Source organism: Nothoprocta perdicaria, unplaced genomic scaffold (assembly GCF_003342845.1).
Source record: "Nothoprocta perdicaria isolate Ctin4 unplaced genomic scaffold, notPer1 scaffold_203, whole genome shotgun sequence".
In the NCBI taxonomy this organism is placed as follows: domain Eukaryota; kingdom Metazoa; phylum Chordata; class Aves; order Tinamiformes; family Tinamidae; genus Nothoprocta; species Nothoprocta perdicaria.
Window position 1 is genome coordinate 1213878 of NW_020455239.1, and position 18630 is coordinate 1232507.

Genomic DNA, 18630 nt, shown 5'->3' on the forward strand with positions numbered 1-18630 from the left:
TAACTGTTCACATTTAAGTTACAGTCACAGGATAGACCGTAAGAGTAGCTGTCTCCCTTTCCAGTTGTTTCCAGTGCAGTTACACCACTTGGTTGCTTCCACTCAGTTGTAATAAGCGGCGCTAGGGTGGAGCGGCGTCACTGCCTTTCGGCTGGCTCTCCAGCCAGCGGCTGATGGCTGTTTTCAGGGACCTGTTGGGTGTCAGGAGGACTGAGGGCAGCGGGAGGTTCGTCATGGGGCTGGAGCGTCTCTTGCTGCTGAGCCAGTTTTCCAGTGCCTCCTTTTCATAAGAATAGCCATCTACGACAACAACCGCCACCAAGAACGAAAGTTATAGACACCAGCATGCTGCAGCACTTAGTTTTCTCCTCTGCCCTAACTGGAGCCTCTTTCTTCCTCATGATTCTCATGACCCTGTATACAAAAACTGGTGCCAGATCATGCATCATCCAAGTATTTTTATTTCAATAAAAAAAATTGTTACGTGCTTAACTATACTCCTGCAAAACCTTATACACTACTATTAAAATCAAATTTGGTTAAACTTCTGAAACTACTGTAGTCCACTGACTAGCTAGCACAAGCAGTTTAAAAAAACACTGTAAATTCATTTGCACAAATGAAACTCGTTCATTGATGACACAGTGCATGTTGGTCAATGGAAAATTCTTACACATGGTAACAACTCTGGCTAAAGCATTAGACCAAAGAGCCAGCTATGGCTGTGACTGTTTTCATAAAGCATGTTGCACTGCAATGCCCAATTTCTTGCACTAAATAGATGGGGTGGCTGGTAACTGTTCCCAGTATTTCTCAGCCTGGTTTTGCTGATGTAGCGGGGGGGGGGGGGGGGGGGGGGGGGGGGGGCGGTAATTTTCACTCCCCAAGCGGGCACTGAGATGCCTGTGCCAGTTCTTTCCCCAAGGAGTGGCAGGGGTCTAAGCATCATTAGCAGGTGAACCTACACCTGGGCTGCCCCACAGAAGCAGAACGTGGAGCAGGAAATGCTGGGGTGCCACAGGCAGCGTCCGGGTCCTGTGGAGCCGCCTCGGGGGGGGGAGCTGCTGCAGGGGCCTCCCTGTTGCAGGGGCTCAGGCTCCCCTGCCCAGCCCCACAGCTCAGTGGCGTCAGGTTTTCAGTAAAATGTTTGAATTGCAGAACAGCTGCCTGACTGCTCCAGGTCTCTCGGTTTGGTCTTGCTCTGGGTTCAATCAAGCTCATGCAGTGCTGACTTTTAAGTGTCCTACACGTGCTACAAGTTAGGGAGAGGCCTGCTTTGTTTCTTATCTATGTGCACATTCCCTGTGTACACTGGCCAAAGCATGGCTGTAATTAAGACTGCAGTTCTCTATGTACAGTGGCACAAAAACATGTTAAAAAAAAAAAAAGCCACGAGCAAAGCGTATGTTAAGAGTCTTGCATGGCAGAGGATTTAACTTTTTTAGGACATGTAAGATATGCCCATTGTTAGTGTCATACATCTATTTTTTCCCCTTAAACCATTTGTTTTAATAAAAGTTGCTTAAAGACATACCAGCGGCAATAACAGGCTCTTTCATAAGCTCCCTTGTTATCGGACATAAGAATTCATCTGGGATGGCAACAGGAGCAGATTCCATTTTCATCCTTAGTTCCTCAATTTTGCGGAGAACTTTACTGCGCAGGCCTAGAGACTCTGAAAAGTTATTGGTGCAGTAAGTGAAAAGCACTGAACGGTCGTCTTGTGCTGCCCAGGACTGCAGGGCCCAAGGTCTGGCCCTGCCCTTACAGCCAAAACGGCCTTACAGCCACACTGCAGACACTGAGGGCTGCTCATGCTAATACTGCCCAGTAGTGACAAACAGCAGCAGAAAGGCAGGCGCAACATCGCTGCGACGGTAAGCCTGCCACAACAGTGCTCTGTGTATTAGATGCAGAGAAGACATAAATGCACTTCTCTATGTGCAAAACTGTAGGGCGGAGGGGGATAGAGTGGAAGAGCTAGTGTGTTTCCCCCTAGAACAAGGCAAAAACCACTATGAGATCACCCAGTGAGGACAGGGTTTTCCCTGCACTTTGCCTGGGTGCTGCTACCCAGGATGGTCACAGAGGGCTGAAATCCTTCAGCGGCATTTCTGATGCTGCTTAACCTCCCCAAAAGTCCACTTCCTGAAGACTTAGATTAAAACGAAACACACACATACAGAGTAAGACAGTGACTATAACTGCAGTGTGGGGCTGCCTCCTTCCTGCGCTCACAGCACACTGTTCTCTTGCCTCCTCACCAAGTGATCTTCCTGCAAAGATTTAAGTTACAAGATGTCCCTTAGCCTTCACCTCGGCTTTTGTCATATAATGTAATTCACAGTGCTCCAGTACAATACATAACCCCTGCTGTATTGCACTGCTGTGTTATAATTTACAATGACATTACTATGGTAAAAATAAAAAGCCTTGGATTTTTAGCTAAGCTAAAATGTCAACCTGATGTAAAAAGATAAATACAGAAGGATGCACTATGTGCCCTTGAACTCTTTCAGATTGCCTAGTTCAAAGGCTCTTGAGTCTGCAAATAACAGACAAGCCATGAACCACAACTGGCCATCTTTAAGTCACTCACCAGAACAGTTACAGGATGTCTGCACACTCTGCCTGCACACGAACACTTTGCTGCTGTATGCATAGTTCATAAAAGAAACTTTAAACTTAGTGCACATCAAGGCTCAGACAACACGTGTAACCCTCCTACGCTGAAAGGGAAGTGACTTACTTTACAATAAAATAATTTACTGACATACTCTCACAGAATCACAGAATGGGATTCTGTGAAGAAGGGTCTTGGGATGGTCACTATCTTGTCCAAAATCTGAGGAAGCTCAATATGGTGTCATTTACATGGAAACTAGTTCCATTTGCAATGTAACAGATGATTCTTTCAAAAAAAAAAACATAAAAACAAAGCATCTAATGAAATGGTCTGTAAACAATCTGCTGGTTGCTTTCCCTTAGATTAACTGCCTTTAGGGACACCAGGAAACTTTTTATTAAATGCAAAACAGAGGTAAAGACTAATGGGACAAAAATTAGAAGCTAGCAGGAAATAATACAGGAAAAAGCACCTATCCTATCAATCAAAACACTAAACAAAACTCATTTTGCAAAGACTATAAAAAAAAGTCTTGGAGTTATTTTGCAAGATCATATTAAACAGCTAAATGATGTATTTTTAGATCTAAAAACAGGCTATCAAGTTAAAAAAAACCATGATCATTCAAGCATGGGGACATGATGGGTTCCTAAAATGTAAACTGAGTTCAGTAACATTTAAAACATACAGGTTTAGACAGACAGTGTTTTCCTATTTTGTTAACTCATGTGTGAGCCATGACAGATAGGGAATAATTCCTTTGATGTATCTACTAATCAACAAATCAAGACCCCGCTAGATTCAAGGTAGTTGAGCACATAATATTATAAGCTATCACTTTTACAAACAGCCAGGGAAAACTATATAGTACCCTATTTACCAAAGGCAAAATCATTACAAGTATACAAAATCTGACATAAATTTCTCATAGCTTAAGCTATGAGAAAATAAAACAACAAAAAAGAGACCACCTAACAAAGGAGTATTGGTAGATGTCTATTTCATGTCTCTAGAAAAGAGAAACTCCAAAAAAGTATATTTTGGATAATGTAACATCATCGTTTTTTTGATCACGCATGGTAACTAAAAATCACATAGGGGAAAAATATCCATATATGCATTCTCATCCCTAGATACCCAGGATAAGTACTCTAAAAGTTAAAAATTGTTTGCACTTCTATATGCTTACCGATTTTTAATTCATTCATCAGACTTTCTTTCGTAAGATTCAGGAGCTCCTTGCCATCTATATTATTCATTTTGAAAATCCCAACAAGATCTGTTAAGCCCTGCACATGAAGCCAGGCCAAAACATCTTCCTCTGACCAATTTGCAACAGCCATCTTAGATTCATTTTGTATGATATTTCCTTTGGGGGAAAAAATTATAAAAGACAGTTTAAAAAAAGAAGCATCAATGAAACAAAAACATCTCTAAAAGCAAGGTTGGCATCAAGTTTTCCAAGTTCTCTCACAACTAAACACTCTGCAAGATCTAATAAGAGTGGTTCTTATTAGATCTTCATTAAGTGAGACCAGTAATTCTAATTTCCAAGTTCAGAAGAATTTAATCTCCTAGAAGTCTAGGTGATGTCTCGTAGGTGATCCTGCTATTGTGTCTGAATTAAACTAAAATACTAAAAAGTGTCATCAATCACTGAAACAAAGACTTGCACTTCTTTAGAAAAGCAGACTGAATGCTAGACTTATTCTTGAGGTTTGAACAAAGACTTATGTATCTTTGTTCCCTATACTCCATGTGCCAATGTATAGTGTAACATTAATTAGCCTATTTCATCTAAACAGCAAACAGAATTTCTTGTTCACAATTATACCTGCAATTAGCATATTTTTGATTAATCCATTGCCAGTGGTACTTGTGAATAAAATCTTTACTATTATGGGAATAACACCCACCTTCGAAATGATATTGAAGAATAAGAAAAGGAGATTATCAGTAAAAGAGATATAATACATCAGTAAAATTAAAATATTTCTAATATATCTTTTAATTAAAAGATAAAAAGAAAATACCCATCTAGGACATAATTGGAAATAAGATAAATATTGTGTCATGTAATCATAAGTTTACAGACTAAATTCAGATTAAAAAAAAGGGTTTTTTTCATCTTCAGAGGATATATAATAATACTGTGCCTAAAGTATTAAGTAGAAGCTACAAATACTTCAAATACGAACCTGAATAGGGTTCTTTACGGTCAAATTGCCATATATTCACAGTTTTATCCATTGAACCTGTGGCAAGTAAGAGAACACATGGTGCAAAAGCACAAGTTGTAACATATCTAGAAATAAAAACAAATGTGTGAAATGTAGCATTAAAAAAATGTTTTATTAGTAGTGAAACAGAAAAATTGTACTGAATTCATACCTGGTATGTTGAGACAATGTATGAAGGATATTGCCAGTACTCTGAGAAAGAAGCATTTGCATTTTTAAATTAAAAAAATATCACACACACCCCATGTATAAATAAATATACACATACTATGCTTGGACTACATAATATATAATTATATGATATATACACTATAATATATTCCCTCTATATACTTCCTTACAAAAATGAGTAAGAATAAATCATCATTTTGGAAAGTGACGGAAGTCACTTTCAGAGAAGTTACACTAATAAAGATGGTTATCAAGAGTCAAAAATGTAACTTAAACTTCCTGCTTGAAGTGCTCTATTAAATTCACTGGAACTTGGCTCTCCTTCAACAATAAATCATCATGAAAGTTCAACCATAATAATTTTAGAAATATCAACTGAATTTATTGTATTTTTCCAAAATTCTGTATCAGCTGACTGCTTATGCAGACAGAAACATTTCTTCTTCAAATTTAGTATTAAAAATGATGGAGAGAGATGTGCAAGTGAAATTAGGATAGACTGCAGACTATAATACTTACGAAAAAGCAGTAATAGATCAAAGGTGACAATCTGCGGTTCACCTATTTGACCACTAGATGATACTACATACAAAAACAAACACCATCATTTCTGCATAACTTTAACCTAAGATCCACAAGATTTCTTGCTTTTGAAAGACAAAATTTCTTTGTCAGGTCCAGAGAGAATTAAAAGATTAAGAGGAACGTTATTCCAAAGTTTTACTGATACACTAACTGATCAGTGAGTATTCCAATTTTTCTGAACTATCATAAAAGTGTCCTACTTCAAAGTAAAGCTTTCCTCCCTCTCATGCAAGGTTATTATCTATAACAACATGACATTGTCAAGGAATTTTATTCCTGTATGGTTTTACTTTTTTCTGAGAGGGGTTGGGGTGAGAAAGGGTCCATAAATCTAGAGGGTTGATGCGCTGACAAAGTTTAAAAGATTTGTTCACCCTTAATTTCAGCAAAATTATTATTTAAAGCACTACAAAAATGCTAAGGTAAACACTATGCACATGTGAACCACTGAGGATATAGTATTATAGTACTGCAGAAAATGCCGTAAGTTTTAAAGAAAGGACACTACACTTAATAAACACTTTTTTCTACCAGATGAAGTGAATTCTTCATTATGTTTCTGCTTTATGTACTTTGTATATAACTTAATAAAGAATTTTTATAATCACTATTCCTGAATTTCTTAAATCAAAAACTGCAGGTCTTTTAATGTTCAGATAAAATTTAAGATCAACAAAAATTCTTCTATTTCAATAAGAAGATAATGTATGAATAAAAGATTCAGTGAATAATGAAAGACAGTAGAGAACTTACATAACAAACGCTTAAGAAACAAATGTTATGAAAGAGGGACTGATCAGTTCTTAGGAGACATTTGAGGCATTTTCCTCAAATTGTCATGTCTCAAACCTCCTCTCTTCCCTCCAAATGCACAGCAAATATTTTGGATTTATATAGTACCTAGTACTTATCCTTCAATATTTACTTATCTTAACAAAACACTCAGAAGCAGCGATGCTATCTAAAGACAACAATCTCATGAATATTCATGCATTATAATATACTTACGGTTTCATATATTATGACACATTTGTCCACAGACCTTTGAAAAAATAACAAAGATGCACAGAAAGGAATAAGAAAACAAAATAATTTTCAATTCTAAAAAATACAAAACCTATTAGCATCAGTTTCTTAAAATGGTACATAACTAAATCCCCTCCATCCACCCATATCCAGCTTAGACAGAGGATACTGATTTGATGGACATAAAACATAAGGTAAAAGCTAATAGCTACCTCCAAAAACTCTGCACTTCCAAGAGAGTTTCTGATGTAGAGGACTTCTACAGTATTTATGCCACCTAGTCCCAATCCTACTTCTTCCCAGTGTCTTTACCATGTCTGCCTCTGTAATACCAGCTCTACTCTGCACAGCATCTTACCATCCATTATTTATTTTCAGCATTTCCTTTTACTTTTGAAATCATTTCATTTACAAAGTGAACTAGAGATAGTGGTGCGCTGTAATATGTAAAATGCTTCATTATACACAAATTGCATAGTTTTTTTGCCATGACAACAATGTTTCCTGGAAGATTGTACAAGATAGATGATACCACCTAAGTGGCAGTGTATATAAGTGGTTGCTGCATCTCCATACAGATTTTTTTAAATAGTTTTTAAGTGCTGTCAATGCATTTGAGCAATTTAATTTCAGACTCTGAATGTGAAACAAAAATACATATAACATACATCATTCTTGAAATCTATACTTGTATGTGTAGAATACATACATACACACACACATAATTATTACAAAGGAACTATTTTTAAAGCACTCTTTTGTTTTACATCCATCTCCAAGTATCTCTAATAGAATCTCATAACCTCTCTGGGCAATCATCCAATGTCCAACCAACCTGATGGTAGAATATTTTTTTCTTTACATCTAGGAAGAATTTCCCACGTTCCAACTTACACCTACTGCCTTGCGTCCTCTTCCGGGCCCTTTGAGAAGTGTCTGGCTCCATCGTCTCTATATCCTCCTGATTGAGTACCTGCCGGCAGGTAGGTCCCTTGTCCCCCCGGGTCCTGTGAGCCCTTTCTCCTTATAGCTGAACAAATCCACTTTCTTAGTCTCTTGTCATTGCTAAGGCCCTGATCTAAGGTTGGGCTAACTAACAGGACATGGGAAACACCTAGACAGGACATGAAACACTACTGACCATAGCAAATGACAGAGTTAAATATAATTAAAAAAAATTAAAATATACTATTTACCCTGAAACTAACATCTGTCCATCATAAGAAAATGCACAAGCCAGAACTGGGGCAGAATGTCCACTCAATGTGCATTTATACTTTAACTCAGCACCTAAAAATAGATAAAAAATTATTACATAAGAAAATATTTGATTAGGTATAAGATAATCTCCCTTAAAAAAGTATATAGGTATCTCAAAGAACTGGCTCTGTGACATGTTGCCTACAGATAAAGAGGATGTAAGTTTGCAGAGGCAACTTAATTTTCACCATCCTAGCTTCTTTACTTCATAACCCTAGTAATGGTCTAACAGTGCTTCAGATAGATAAAAGTGTATCAGTACATGTAATATTCACCTCTAGAGGTTCTTATGTAAAAGATAACTAAAAAATTCTATGGAAGATGGTTTTGGTCACATACCTAATCTCTACACAGTAGGTACACATCAACATGGCACTTCTAGCAGAAGCCAACACTTCAGGGACTAAACAGGATTTTATATATATTATATATATATATATATATATATATATATATAAAATAATATTAACTCTGGGCATTTTTTTTTACGGTGTATTTCTTTTATAAATCTTCACTTTTGCCATCATATAAAACGATGACTAAAAAAAAAGGCCACAGGGCCCAGTCTCAAAAAGCGCAGCATGCCCTAGCACTGAAGCACTGAAAAGAAAACGTTCAGATTGTGGCTAGTTTAACTGTGAAACCAAGACAGCAATCTTAGATGCAAATTTTTACTTAAAACATTAAGAAGACAACTGGATAAGAAAAAAGAAAATAAAAATTACTACACACCTAAGAAATCTGCAAACGAAATAAGCCAGAGTTTGATCTGACTATCTTGACCACAAGAAGCCATCAAGTATCTGGACTCATGTTCACCATCTGACAAAATTAAAAAAAAATATTAAGGTGACTCAGAAGCACTGGAAAGAATAACATGACAGCTATGCAGAACTAAGCATTCCTACACTGAAATTTGATAGGTCTCCTTAGTCTTTTTGGGTGTTCAAAAAAATGCAGAAGTTATAAAAGCTTTTGCAAGTAAGAAACAGATGTCATTTTTATATTGCTTTGTGGATATGTCAATAAAGGCCAGAACTGCACTACTGTGCTGCTATTTTAAGTTTCATTAATGGCAAATGACTCCTTTATCTTCTGAGTGTAAGACTGCAGTCTTTAAACCTAAATTATATGGTTATAGACATTTCTTTTACAGTTTAGTATTCCTCAGACTTTAAAACTTTAAAAAAAGACTTTAAAAATGATAGGAAGCTGTATGCAAACTCCAGAATCTGATCCATTGCCCTAGGGAATGATCAGATACAGTGACTAAAATAAGAAAAGTGAACAGTAGTGTATGTAAGGAAGACCATGAAGAAAAGACCATCTAATTCTTCTACTTGTCTTTTAGTTTAGGAAAAAACAACTATGAGCTTCTCTTTATACAAGGATGAAGTTTCACACGTACATTACAAGTAGGCTGACTTGCATGGAGACACATGTGGAAGATACATGCACCAAGTCTTAACACTATAACAAGCATCACCAGTATTAAGGCTGGAAATCAGAAAGATTTAACAGATGCTTTAAGGGCTCATCTTTCAAGCTGTGTAGTTTTCGGGAATGAGGTTCTCCAAAAAGTTTGCTCTCTAGTGTTTTCGGAGTGTTTTTGGCTGTTCTGCACCAATGTCATGATAGTCACTGCAGAGCACCTTACACTGAGTTCTACGGAAACGCATCTTAGTAGACAGACAATATCCTGGGTTCACTGATTCCCATAGCTCCACCAACAAAGGCAGGTACAGAGGAAACAGTCAACCTGCTACACGTGAAACATTCAGCCTATTATGTTTAAAGTTCTCTGAATCGCTGTAATCCATTCCTGCCCTGTGGGAAACAAACTATGAAAGAGTAAAGTGTGAATGGTACTGTGGCACTGCATCATCTAGCACCCTTCTTAGTCCCAGGAGATAATGCTTCACCTGCAGGCACTGCCCAAACATCTTCCAAAGGCCAGGCAGGATAATTATCTACTAAAACCATGCTAATATCATAAGCATGCAAATCACCTTGTTTTTTTATGTACTACCTTTATTTTCATCAAACTCAGCACAGCTTTTAATTAAAAATATTCAGAATATTCTGAAGCATCATCAGAGAACTGTCACTTGTTAATCTTGGGCACTGATGATAAAAAGCATAACTACAGAAAAATAATTCTTCTACACTCCTCTCCAGAAGTGTCAAGTAACTAACCAGAAATTGGTAGTGAAGAAATATCACAGCAGGTAACGCCAAGATCATGTGCTTTTTCATTATACAGGCATTTCATTTTATCATCCCAAATGGTTAAATCACCACATGATGATCCAGTGACAAAGAAATTTCCATTAGGAGAAAATGCACAGGCTACCAGAGAACCATCTTTAACGTTCCCAGATCTGAAAAGCAAAAGTAGAAATTTGAATTTAGAAGAAGTGATGTTCTGAAGAACTGATCTCTGTATTACAGTAGATACAATAGATAGTTCATTGATACAATAAACCAACTGCTGAACTTAACTTTGGAACATGGTAACAAAGGGCAGACATCAACAATGCAAAGAGTTGCAAAATGTGGCATTAGAGGAACTAGAACTTGCTCTTTCACAACAGATGGAAATGTGTGAGATGTCACCCTCAACCCAGCAATTTAACTGTATGGCATAAAAATAAGTTTCAAACTAACACCACTCTGCATGCACGCAGAACATTAAGGGCTCAACAGTCTCTTTTAAGTTCTATGGTGAGATAATTTTAACAGTCATCACTGAATTACCTTTAACTTGCAACAAAGATGATAAAGGGACTGGAACATCTCTAGTATGAGGAGAGGCTGAGTGAGTGGGGCCTATTCAGCTTGCAGAATAGAAGGCTGAGGGGGGATATGATTAACATGTATAAGTTCATGAAGGGAGAATGCAGGGAAGAAGGGGACAAGCTCTTCTCATTGGTGGCCAGCGATAGGACAAGGGGTAATGAACATAAGCTGAAATACAGGAAGTTTCATCTCCAGGTGAGGAGCAACTTCTTTACTGTGAGGGTGACAGAGCAGTGGAACAGGCTGCCCAGGGAGGTTGTGGAGTCTCCTTCTCTGGAGGTCTTCAAAACCCACCTGGATGCCACCCTGTGCCACATGCTGTAGGTGTGCCTGCTTGAACAGTAAGGTTGGACTAGACGATCTCTAGAGGTCCCTTCCAACCTTTAAGATTCTGTGATAAACATACATGTGCAAAGAGTGAAAAAAGTATCTCCCACAATTTCACTGTATTCTGTTCAAGCCAGAACAAGGCACCACTCAGCTGCAGCTGACTAGAATAATATTCTGTGGTTCATAATGCAGAGTTAATTTTAGACTGCTAGCAAAGAAAAAGTAATTTGAAAAACAAACTAACAAACAAAAAATTCGAGTCCAGTTGGAGGCCTGTCGAGTCCAGTTGGAGGCCTGTGGCCAGTGGTGTCTCCCAGGGGTCAGTGCTGGGCCCAGTGCTGTTCAACTTGTTTATCAATGACCTGGACGAGGGCACGGARYGCACCCYGRGCAAGTTTGCRGATGACACCAAGCTGGGTGGAGTGGCCGACACTCCGGAGGGCTGTGCTGCCAGGAACCTCATGAGGTTCAATAAGGACAAGGGCAGGGTCCTGCACCTCGGGAGGAATAACCCCAGGCATCAGTACAGATTAGGGCTCGACCTGCTGGAAAGCAGCTCCACGGAGAGGGACCTGGGAGTCCTGGTTGACACTAAGTTAACCAKGAGTGAGCAGTGTGCCCTCGTGGCCAAGAAGGCCAATGGGATCCTGGCCTGCATCAGGAGGAGTGTTGCCAGCAGGTCAAGGGAGGTGATTCTGCCCCTCTACTCAGCTCTGGTGAGGCCGCACCTGGAGTACTGTGTTCAGTTCTGGGCTCCCCAGTATAGGAGGGACGTGGAGCTTCTGGAGAGGGTCCAGAGAAGGGCAACCAGGATGATTAAGGGAATGGAACATCTCTCGTATGAAGAGAGGCTGAGTGAGCTGGGCCTGTTTTCTCTGGAGAAGAGACGGCTCAGAGGGGATATGATTAATATGTATAATTTCAGGAAGGGAGAATGCAGGGAGGAAGGGGACAAGCTGTTCTCACTGGTGGCCAGCGATAGGACGAGGGGTAATGGCCATAAGCTGGAGCACAGGAAGTTCTGTCTGCAGGTGAGGAGCAACTTCTTTACTGTTAGGGTGACAGAGCAGTGGAACAGGCTGCCCAGGGAGGTTGTGGAGTCTCCTTCTCTGGAGGTCTTCAAAACCCGCCTGGATGCCGCCCTGTGCCACATGCTGTAGGTGTGCCTGCTTGAGCAGGAAGGTTGGACTAGATGATCTGTAGAGGTCCCTTCCAACCTTAAATATTCTGTGAATTCTGTGAATCTGTGAAAAATCTTCTGTTTTTAAATACTCCAGAAGAGACTTCATAAACTGATCTCAGATTTTAGTTCTTAAGTTTTAGCTATTAGCAACATTTAACAAGAAAAATCCTAGCAGATACACATGTCTTGGAGTCAGTCCAGAATCCTGCTAGCATCTGGAATGCAACGTGATGTAATTTGCAAGTATCCCACTCCTAACACAAGGCCCATCGGGCATGGCTGAATATTCAAGTAGAGGCTGTGGTGGGGGGAAAGAAATCATAGATATAAACACCATATCTACAGCAATAAACTTCATTTCCAGAGAGAAAGAAAAATACGTTTCCTTCTTTGTTGTATTCTGTAAAATTCTCTTCTGCTGATTGCAATTTTAATTAGTGTAATTAATGGCAAGAAGCCTTAAAATGCTTATTGTTTCATAAACACCAAAATGGAGCGAATTTATCTTAAAAAAATACATATATATATTTTCTATACATTCCTTATATGTATTAATCAGCTAAGTCACAGGCCTCATTGCATATATTAAAAGCAAATATTTATAAGGAAATTACTTTTTAGCATTACTGTTTTACCTCCTCCAGTCACTGGTATGCTGAATATAAATTGTAATCACCTCAATTGTAATACCTCAAACAGATAAACTCCTGGGCTTTAGAACTCATGAATGAGAGGAAACACACTTCTGATTTTTCTAAAAGATAAAACTAAGAAACAGAAAGTAATCAGCCATTTACTATTCCCTTCAAACAAAAGAATCCTTTCATGTCTCTTTATGCATTACAGTAGAGAAGTGTCAAAAATCCATTAGAAGTCTGTTTATGGACAAGATTCCAGATTAAAGACTTCAGATAATTAAACACTTGGAGGCGGGTGGGGAAAATGAGTTCCTATCTCATCTGCTGCCGTGGAAGACAGAAGTAGAGAGGCCATAAAAGCAGTTAATATGCTTGATGGGGGATTAAAAGAAAACAAGTAAGCTTGGCTTAAAAAAATGGTTGCTCATTCAGCATCCTGAGGAAGAATGGAATATTTCATAAATTTTCTCACCTTTTCTAAATTTCTCATTTCCTGATTTTAGAGAGATACTGTGTAATTGCTGGTACAAAATTTTAATAATAGCTTGCCTAAGCACAAATTACAGTATCCAGCCTGAAGGCCTTACTTATATTTTGAGACACAGGAAAGGATTTTGAGAATCTCTCCAAGGTTCATACCTTTTCCTGCATAATATCACTAAAAATGATCTGTTTTATTTCAAACAGATTCTATGTCCTGGAAACCCAGATGAAATGCTACTTATCATGCTAACCAATTTATCTCCAATACTCCATTCTTCCCATTAGCATTTAAAACTTATCCTGAAACAATATGGCTTGTGCTATTGCTTTCCAAACTTTTTGGATTGCTTGATTATAAAGATTTAGAAGAATTGTCAAACTTCTGGACTTCAAATATTCTTGCATAAAAATGAAAGCTTCTTGAGTGGCATTATTAGGCTTAAAAAACAAAAAGAAAAAATGACCTAAATTAGCGGCATAAGCATGTGAGTCCTGTTCACAGTACAACCAACCAAATGACCAGTACTTATAATAAATTGTGTATTTGACAACAAGATTGCCAAAAGCACCCGTCTCTCACCTGTACAATTTCAGTGACTGCATATTCCACAGGACCACACTCCCATCGGCTGCTCCCGACACGAGATACGTGGACTCCGGGGAAAAGCGGCAGACCCGGACAGGGCTGCTGCTGGGCTGCGGGAGCACTGCCAGCCTCCGCCCGTCGCGCGTGTCCCAGACCATGGTGCTGCCGTCTGTGGAGCACGAGGCCAGCGTGTGTCCGGAGGGTGAGAAGCAGCAGCAGTGCACAGCGTACGCGTGGCCTCTTAAAGGCGAGTAGGGGAGCTCCGAGAAGTCACTCAGAGAATAAAGGCGCACCGTTTTGTCCAAGGAACACGTAGCCAGGCATGAGGAAGAAAAGGCGCAGTAGTTGATATCATCGCTATGATCAGCTAAAGTGCGAATTAATGTCGCCATTGTATCAGTTTTGAAAAAAATACCTGGAAAGAAAGAGTTACAACATTTATACCTATCTACCTTCTATTCCATAAATGATACATACTACCTCAACAAGATATGTTCTCTGGAAGAAAAAAAAAAAAAAAATCTGGAGAGATTTTTCACCTACGTGTTGTTTTACATGCAACTTAAACGTCCATGCGGTGAGATGAGTGCTTTATGACATATCTAAACATTTACTCATTTCAACTTGAAATTTCTGCAATACAACACATGTGCTCAATAACATTTCTGGGCCAAATTTTCCATGCTATGCCTGGCCATGTTATTCAAAATCCACCTTCTGATCCCTCTCATACTTCCACAGCAGCAACAGCAAAAAGTCCGGAGTGCTCCTGTGCCAGACTGCCGTATACAGTGAAGATACAGAATTAACACAAAATTGACACACTCATGCTGATGAGAAGGGGCTGGCAGAGGTCAGGAATACCTTGTCTCACAAACAAGGTCAGGAGCTATCAACTAGCTGTTAACAAATGGGTTATACTAGTAACTAAAAGCTGTCTTTCTGCTGGAGAATTAAGGCAATATAGTGTCATAACCCCAAGGCCACAGTCCCATTCTGCAGCTTGTGTCTCTACCTTCCCTGATACACAGGGTTAATCCGATGCATTTCCACATCTCATCTGTGGGAAGAAAAACAACATTCTTCTTCCAACTATGAGAGCCCGACAGGCAGGACAAAGCCCAGTGTCTGGAAAGGCGAGGCCAGAGAGCGGTGTATTCACCTTGACACCAGCAGACCTGGAGCAGGTAGAGGGAGCAGCCCGGGCGCCCTGCAGCAGGGCAGCAGCAGATTCCGGCATCAAGCGCAGGGGCCTGGCGCGCCTGCCAGGTGCTCAGTACTCCAGCATTACCTCCTCCCGCAACTGCTGCTCTCTCCTGACCCGCAGGCAGCTCTTCACGGACAAGACACAGCAATTCCAGGCGCTATCGGCCGCCCCCTTCCTGCGACGCCCCGCAGTTATCGCCCCCCGATGGCGCAACAAGCTGGCAGCCACGGAGGCGGTGGCCCGCTCGGCCACGACAGCTGGGAGCCGCTGCCGCCGCCCTTCCGCTAAGGAGGCGGGCGGGAGGCGGTGCTGAGGGGCGGGGCGGCGCTGAGGGAGGCGCGCGGCGCTGAGGGGCGGGGCGGAGACCGCGGTGTCCGAAGCACCGTTCCTGAGGCCCCGTGGCCGTGGCCCGGTTGCTTCCCGCCACGAGCCCCGCGCCCGGCTGGACGCGTCCCGCACATGCGCACTGCGTTCTCGACCCGCCCGCACGGATACGCCTGCTCCGCTCGCAGCGGCTGCAGCCCGGGCGGCGGCAGGAGTGGAGCGGGGAGCGAGCTGTGGCTCCCAGCGACCTCCCTTCACCGAGTACCCAAACAGCCACTGCCGAAGAACGCGGGAAAAAGGAGGCGCGCATCAAACTCGCATTTCTTCCAGAAAAGCGAGTGGCGCTTCCCGAGACTCTCAGCCTGCCGCAAGCGGCCCCCGCGTCCAAGATGCCCTTTCATCCCCTGGGGCGTGTGGAGCTGCCTCGGCGTGAAGGACGGGGCGTGGAAGGGCTGCGCTCAACCCCTAACGACGTCCTCAGCAGCGAGGCGGGGCGGGTCGCGGGCTGCAGGGGAGAACGTCCCGATTCGTCCTGGTCGTCGTGGCTGCGCGTGCCGCCGAGCGCCCGTCTTGGCTTGCGGCAGCTCCTGCCGGGCTCCCGCAGAGCGACGCCTTCCCCCCGCGCGGCCTCCGGCGTCTGCTCGGGACCGAGGCGCTTCTGGGCCGCAGCAGCCGGTGAGTGAGAGCAGCGCAGTGCGTTTATCCAGCAACTGGTCTGGGGCTGTCTTTATGCATCCACTTCTTTGCACATCTGCTCCTGTTTTCATCACCTGGGTATTATTAATGCGATTTACCTAGCCCTTACTCCAAAGCAGGCAAGGAGTCAGTACCACAGATCAGTTTGGGGCTCCTGCCTGTGCTCTCTTGTCAGTTCGGGTTGCAGCGCTGCCCTCGGCAATCACCTGTCAGAGGGTTAAGGGGGTTGCTTTAAGTAAAGGTTTAATGCAGGTAACAGTTTTAGTTTTAGGAAATCAGGCTGAAGGTAGGTTGTTTGTACGTGAACTCCTTCCCCTCACCTGAATTACCTTTAATACATGATTAATTTAGTATGTATCATTATTTTCTTGACAGAATTTAATTCATTGTATATAGGGGAGCCAGATAACACAGATAATAGCAAAAGAGTGCTTAAGCACATTTCTTTGGTGCATAATCATGTAACACTTTTATAAATAAGATCAAATACTTCACAAACATGGAAGTGGTGGAAAGAACATGAATACTACACACAGAAGGGAACCAAGAGAAAGGTTCAGTATCTTGCCGAAGTCATGCAGTGAATCAAAACAAAAAACAACTGGAAGATTTAACTCGGACATAAGTGCGTGATCTCACTTCGGAGGCTTAAAAGAGATTGTGGAAGAAAAGTCATGTAGTTTTAAAATAAAACACAAATATTTAATTCCCTGCAGGAAATTATTCACGACGACAGCTGTTCATCTCACCCTCTCTGCAATGTGACAAGTATTTCCTTCTGTAGAAAGTCTTAAGTGTGGAGTTACTTGAGAACAGAGTAGGTGGCTCAGTGCTCCAGCCTTTAAAAACAAACATAAAAACACACCAAAATACATTCTCTTCTGCAATACTACAGAATGTACTATTTTGTCCAGGGTGACTGCTGTTGAATTCCAGCTGCTTGTACAGCATCCTATTTTAAGAGACACAACGAACAAAACAAATCCCACAGTTCCAACCAGAAAAACTCTTCACTGACCATCATTAATGGTACTTTAAGGGTTTGCAAGTTTGTCAAGAAATCCTCAAAGTATAGATGGTGTGGGGTTCCTTTGCTCAGAAATAGAGCACACCAGAGAAATTTTCTTCTAAGAAAGTTTTAGAGGAGATCAAAATTGCACAAGAAGGAAAATTAAGCTTATTTTTGTACTAGTTAAATTCCATCTAATTTGCCTTGCCTGTTACCTGTAAAGATAGTACAACAACATTCATACGATTCAGGCTTGCTATTCGAATTAAATTTTATTCAAACAGTAATTATATTTACTGTCTGCCAGTGAGCAAAGCAACATGTTGGTAATGTGAAGTTAGGAGGTGAAAATTACCTCACCATCATAGCTGTTTATAGCTATAATCTCTTCAACTTTCCTACTTTTGAGCTGAATGAGGATGCAGCCTGAGAAATACACTAATATATACCTGCTATGGTTCTTCTAACTTTTTAGAAAATAATGAATTTAATGTAAGTATAAAATATAAATCAGAACAGAATCCAAAACAAATCAAATAAATGCAGCAAATAAATGGTTTTACCAATAATTTAAACATACTCTTAAGAGTATTACAGGTCTATATTATATTTTCACTGTGAACTCTTCCCATTGTCAAATCTTCCCACCTCCCATACCTTCACGCAAGTGAACCCTTTTTACTCAAGTTTTCAGTTGGGTGATAAAACGTAAAGCAAGGAGTGAGTGAAGGGTGAGGCCAGGATGGAGCCGCCTGTCACCTGCACAAGACTGTCACTCCAGGAAAGCACAGTTCTAGCAGGCTTTTCAAAAGATAATCTGAACTGCATCTTGCAGGGAAGAAACAGAAATGGGTGCTCATGGAAAGGCACCATCCTTTCCAGGCACTCAAGCACGACATTCCTCCCAAGAAAGGCAGGTCTGATTTGTAAGCAAATCAGAATAAACATTACTTTCTGAGAGAGCTGTATTGCAGCTTGGCTCTGCAACTCATCTGCTATTCTTCCAGTTTCTGCAGTCAGCAGTCACTGTGTCTCCTGACCTTCCCCAGACTCAAGAACAAAAAAGGTTTTGGAATGACAAAAAAAATTAAGAAACATTATATGTATCTGTCTATATTATCATTAGTGTTCACACTGTAAAAGGAGTAAACAGGACCGCCAGAAAGAGGTCAAATACTAGTATAGCCATGAGTATACCCTAAAGCCTTAACTAATTGGTGTTATTTATGCTCATTGAAACAGATACCGCTTGGCAATTCTTTTTTTATGAGTTACCAGTAAAAGGCCACAAATAAGGCCTTTAAGCTAAATGCAAGACTCCCAAAATATTATTAAAAATATTCCTGTATACAGAGTATCTGAAGTAGTAAAATCGCCAAGAAAAACTGGTTTGCAAAACAGTCTTTTATTGTATCCGTGCCACACATACTAGTGGATGTTAACACTCCTAAAAAAAAAAAAAAAAAA

General features: G+C 40.7%; 1 protein-coding gene and 1 long non-coding RNA gene across 3 annotated transcripts in view; one reads left to right on the forward strand and one right to left on the reverse strand.

The window, feature by feature from the left end:
* Positions 1-5: 5 nt before the first annotated feature.
* On the reverse strand, positions 6-15257 carry WDSUB1 (WD repeat, sterile alpha motif and U-box domain containing 1). 2 transcript variants are annotated; one of them, XM_026038146.1, is made up of 11 exons: positions 15219-15257; positions 13922-14342; positions 10105-10289; positions 8641-8730; positions 7845-7938; positions 6631-6664; positions 5018-5058; positions 4825-4931; positions 3816-3995; positions 1535-1675; positions 6-300 (listed from the first exon to the last, which is right to left on the reverse strand). In XM_026038146.1, exons 2-11 carry the CDS (start codon positions 14317-14319, stop codon positions 122-124), a joined length of 1449 nt encoding a protein of 482 aa, XP_025893931.1. In that variant the 5' UTR covers positions 14320-14342; positions 15219-15257; the 3' UTR covers positions 6-121. The 2 variants fall into 2 exon arrangements, with proteins under 2 accessions (XP_025893931.1, XP_025893929.1); XM_026038144.1 differs by having other exon boundaries at positions 15090-15223.
* Positions 15258-16081: 824 nt separating this feature from the next.
* LOC112946361 overlaps positions 16082-18630 on the forward strand; it is an 11825-nt gene continuing 9276 nt past the window's right edge. Inside the window, exon 1 of the long non-coding RNA XR_003249228.1 lies at positions 16082-16133. This is a non-coding gene — a long non-coding RNA (uncharacterized LOC112946361). The remainder of the gene's footprint in view (positions 16134-18630) is intronic.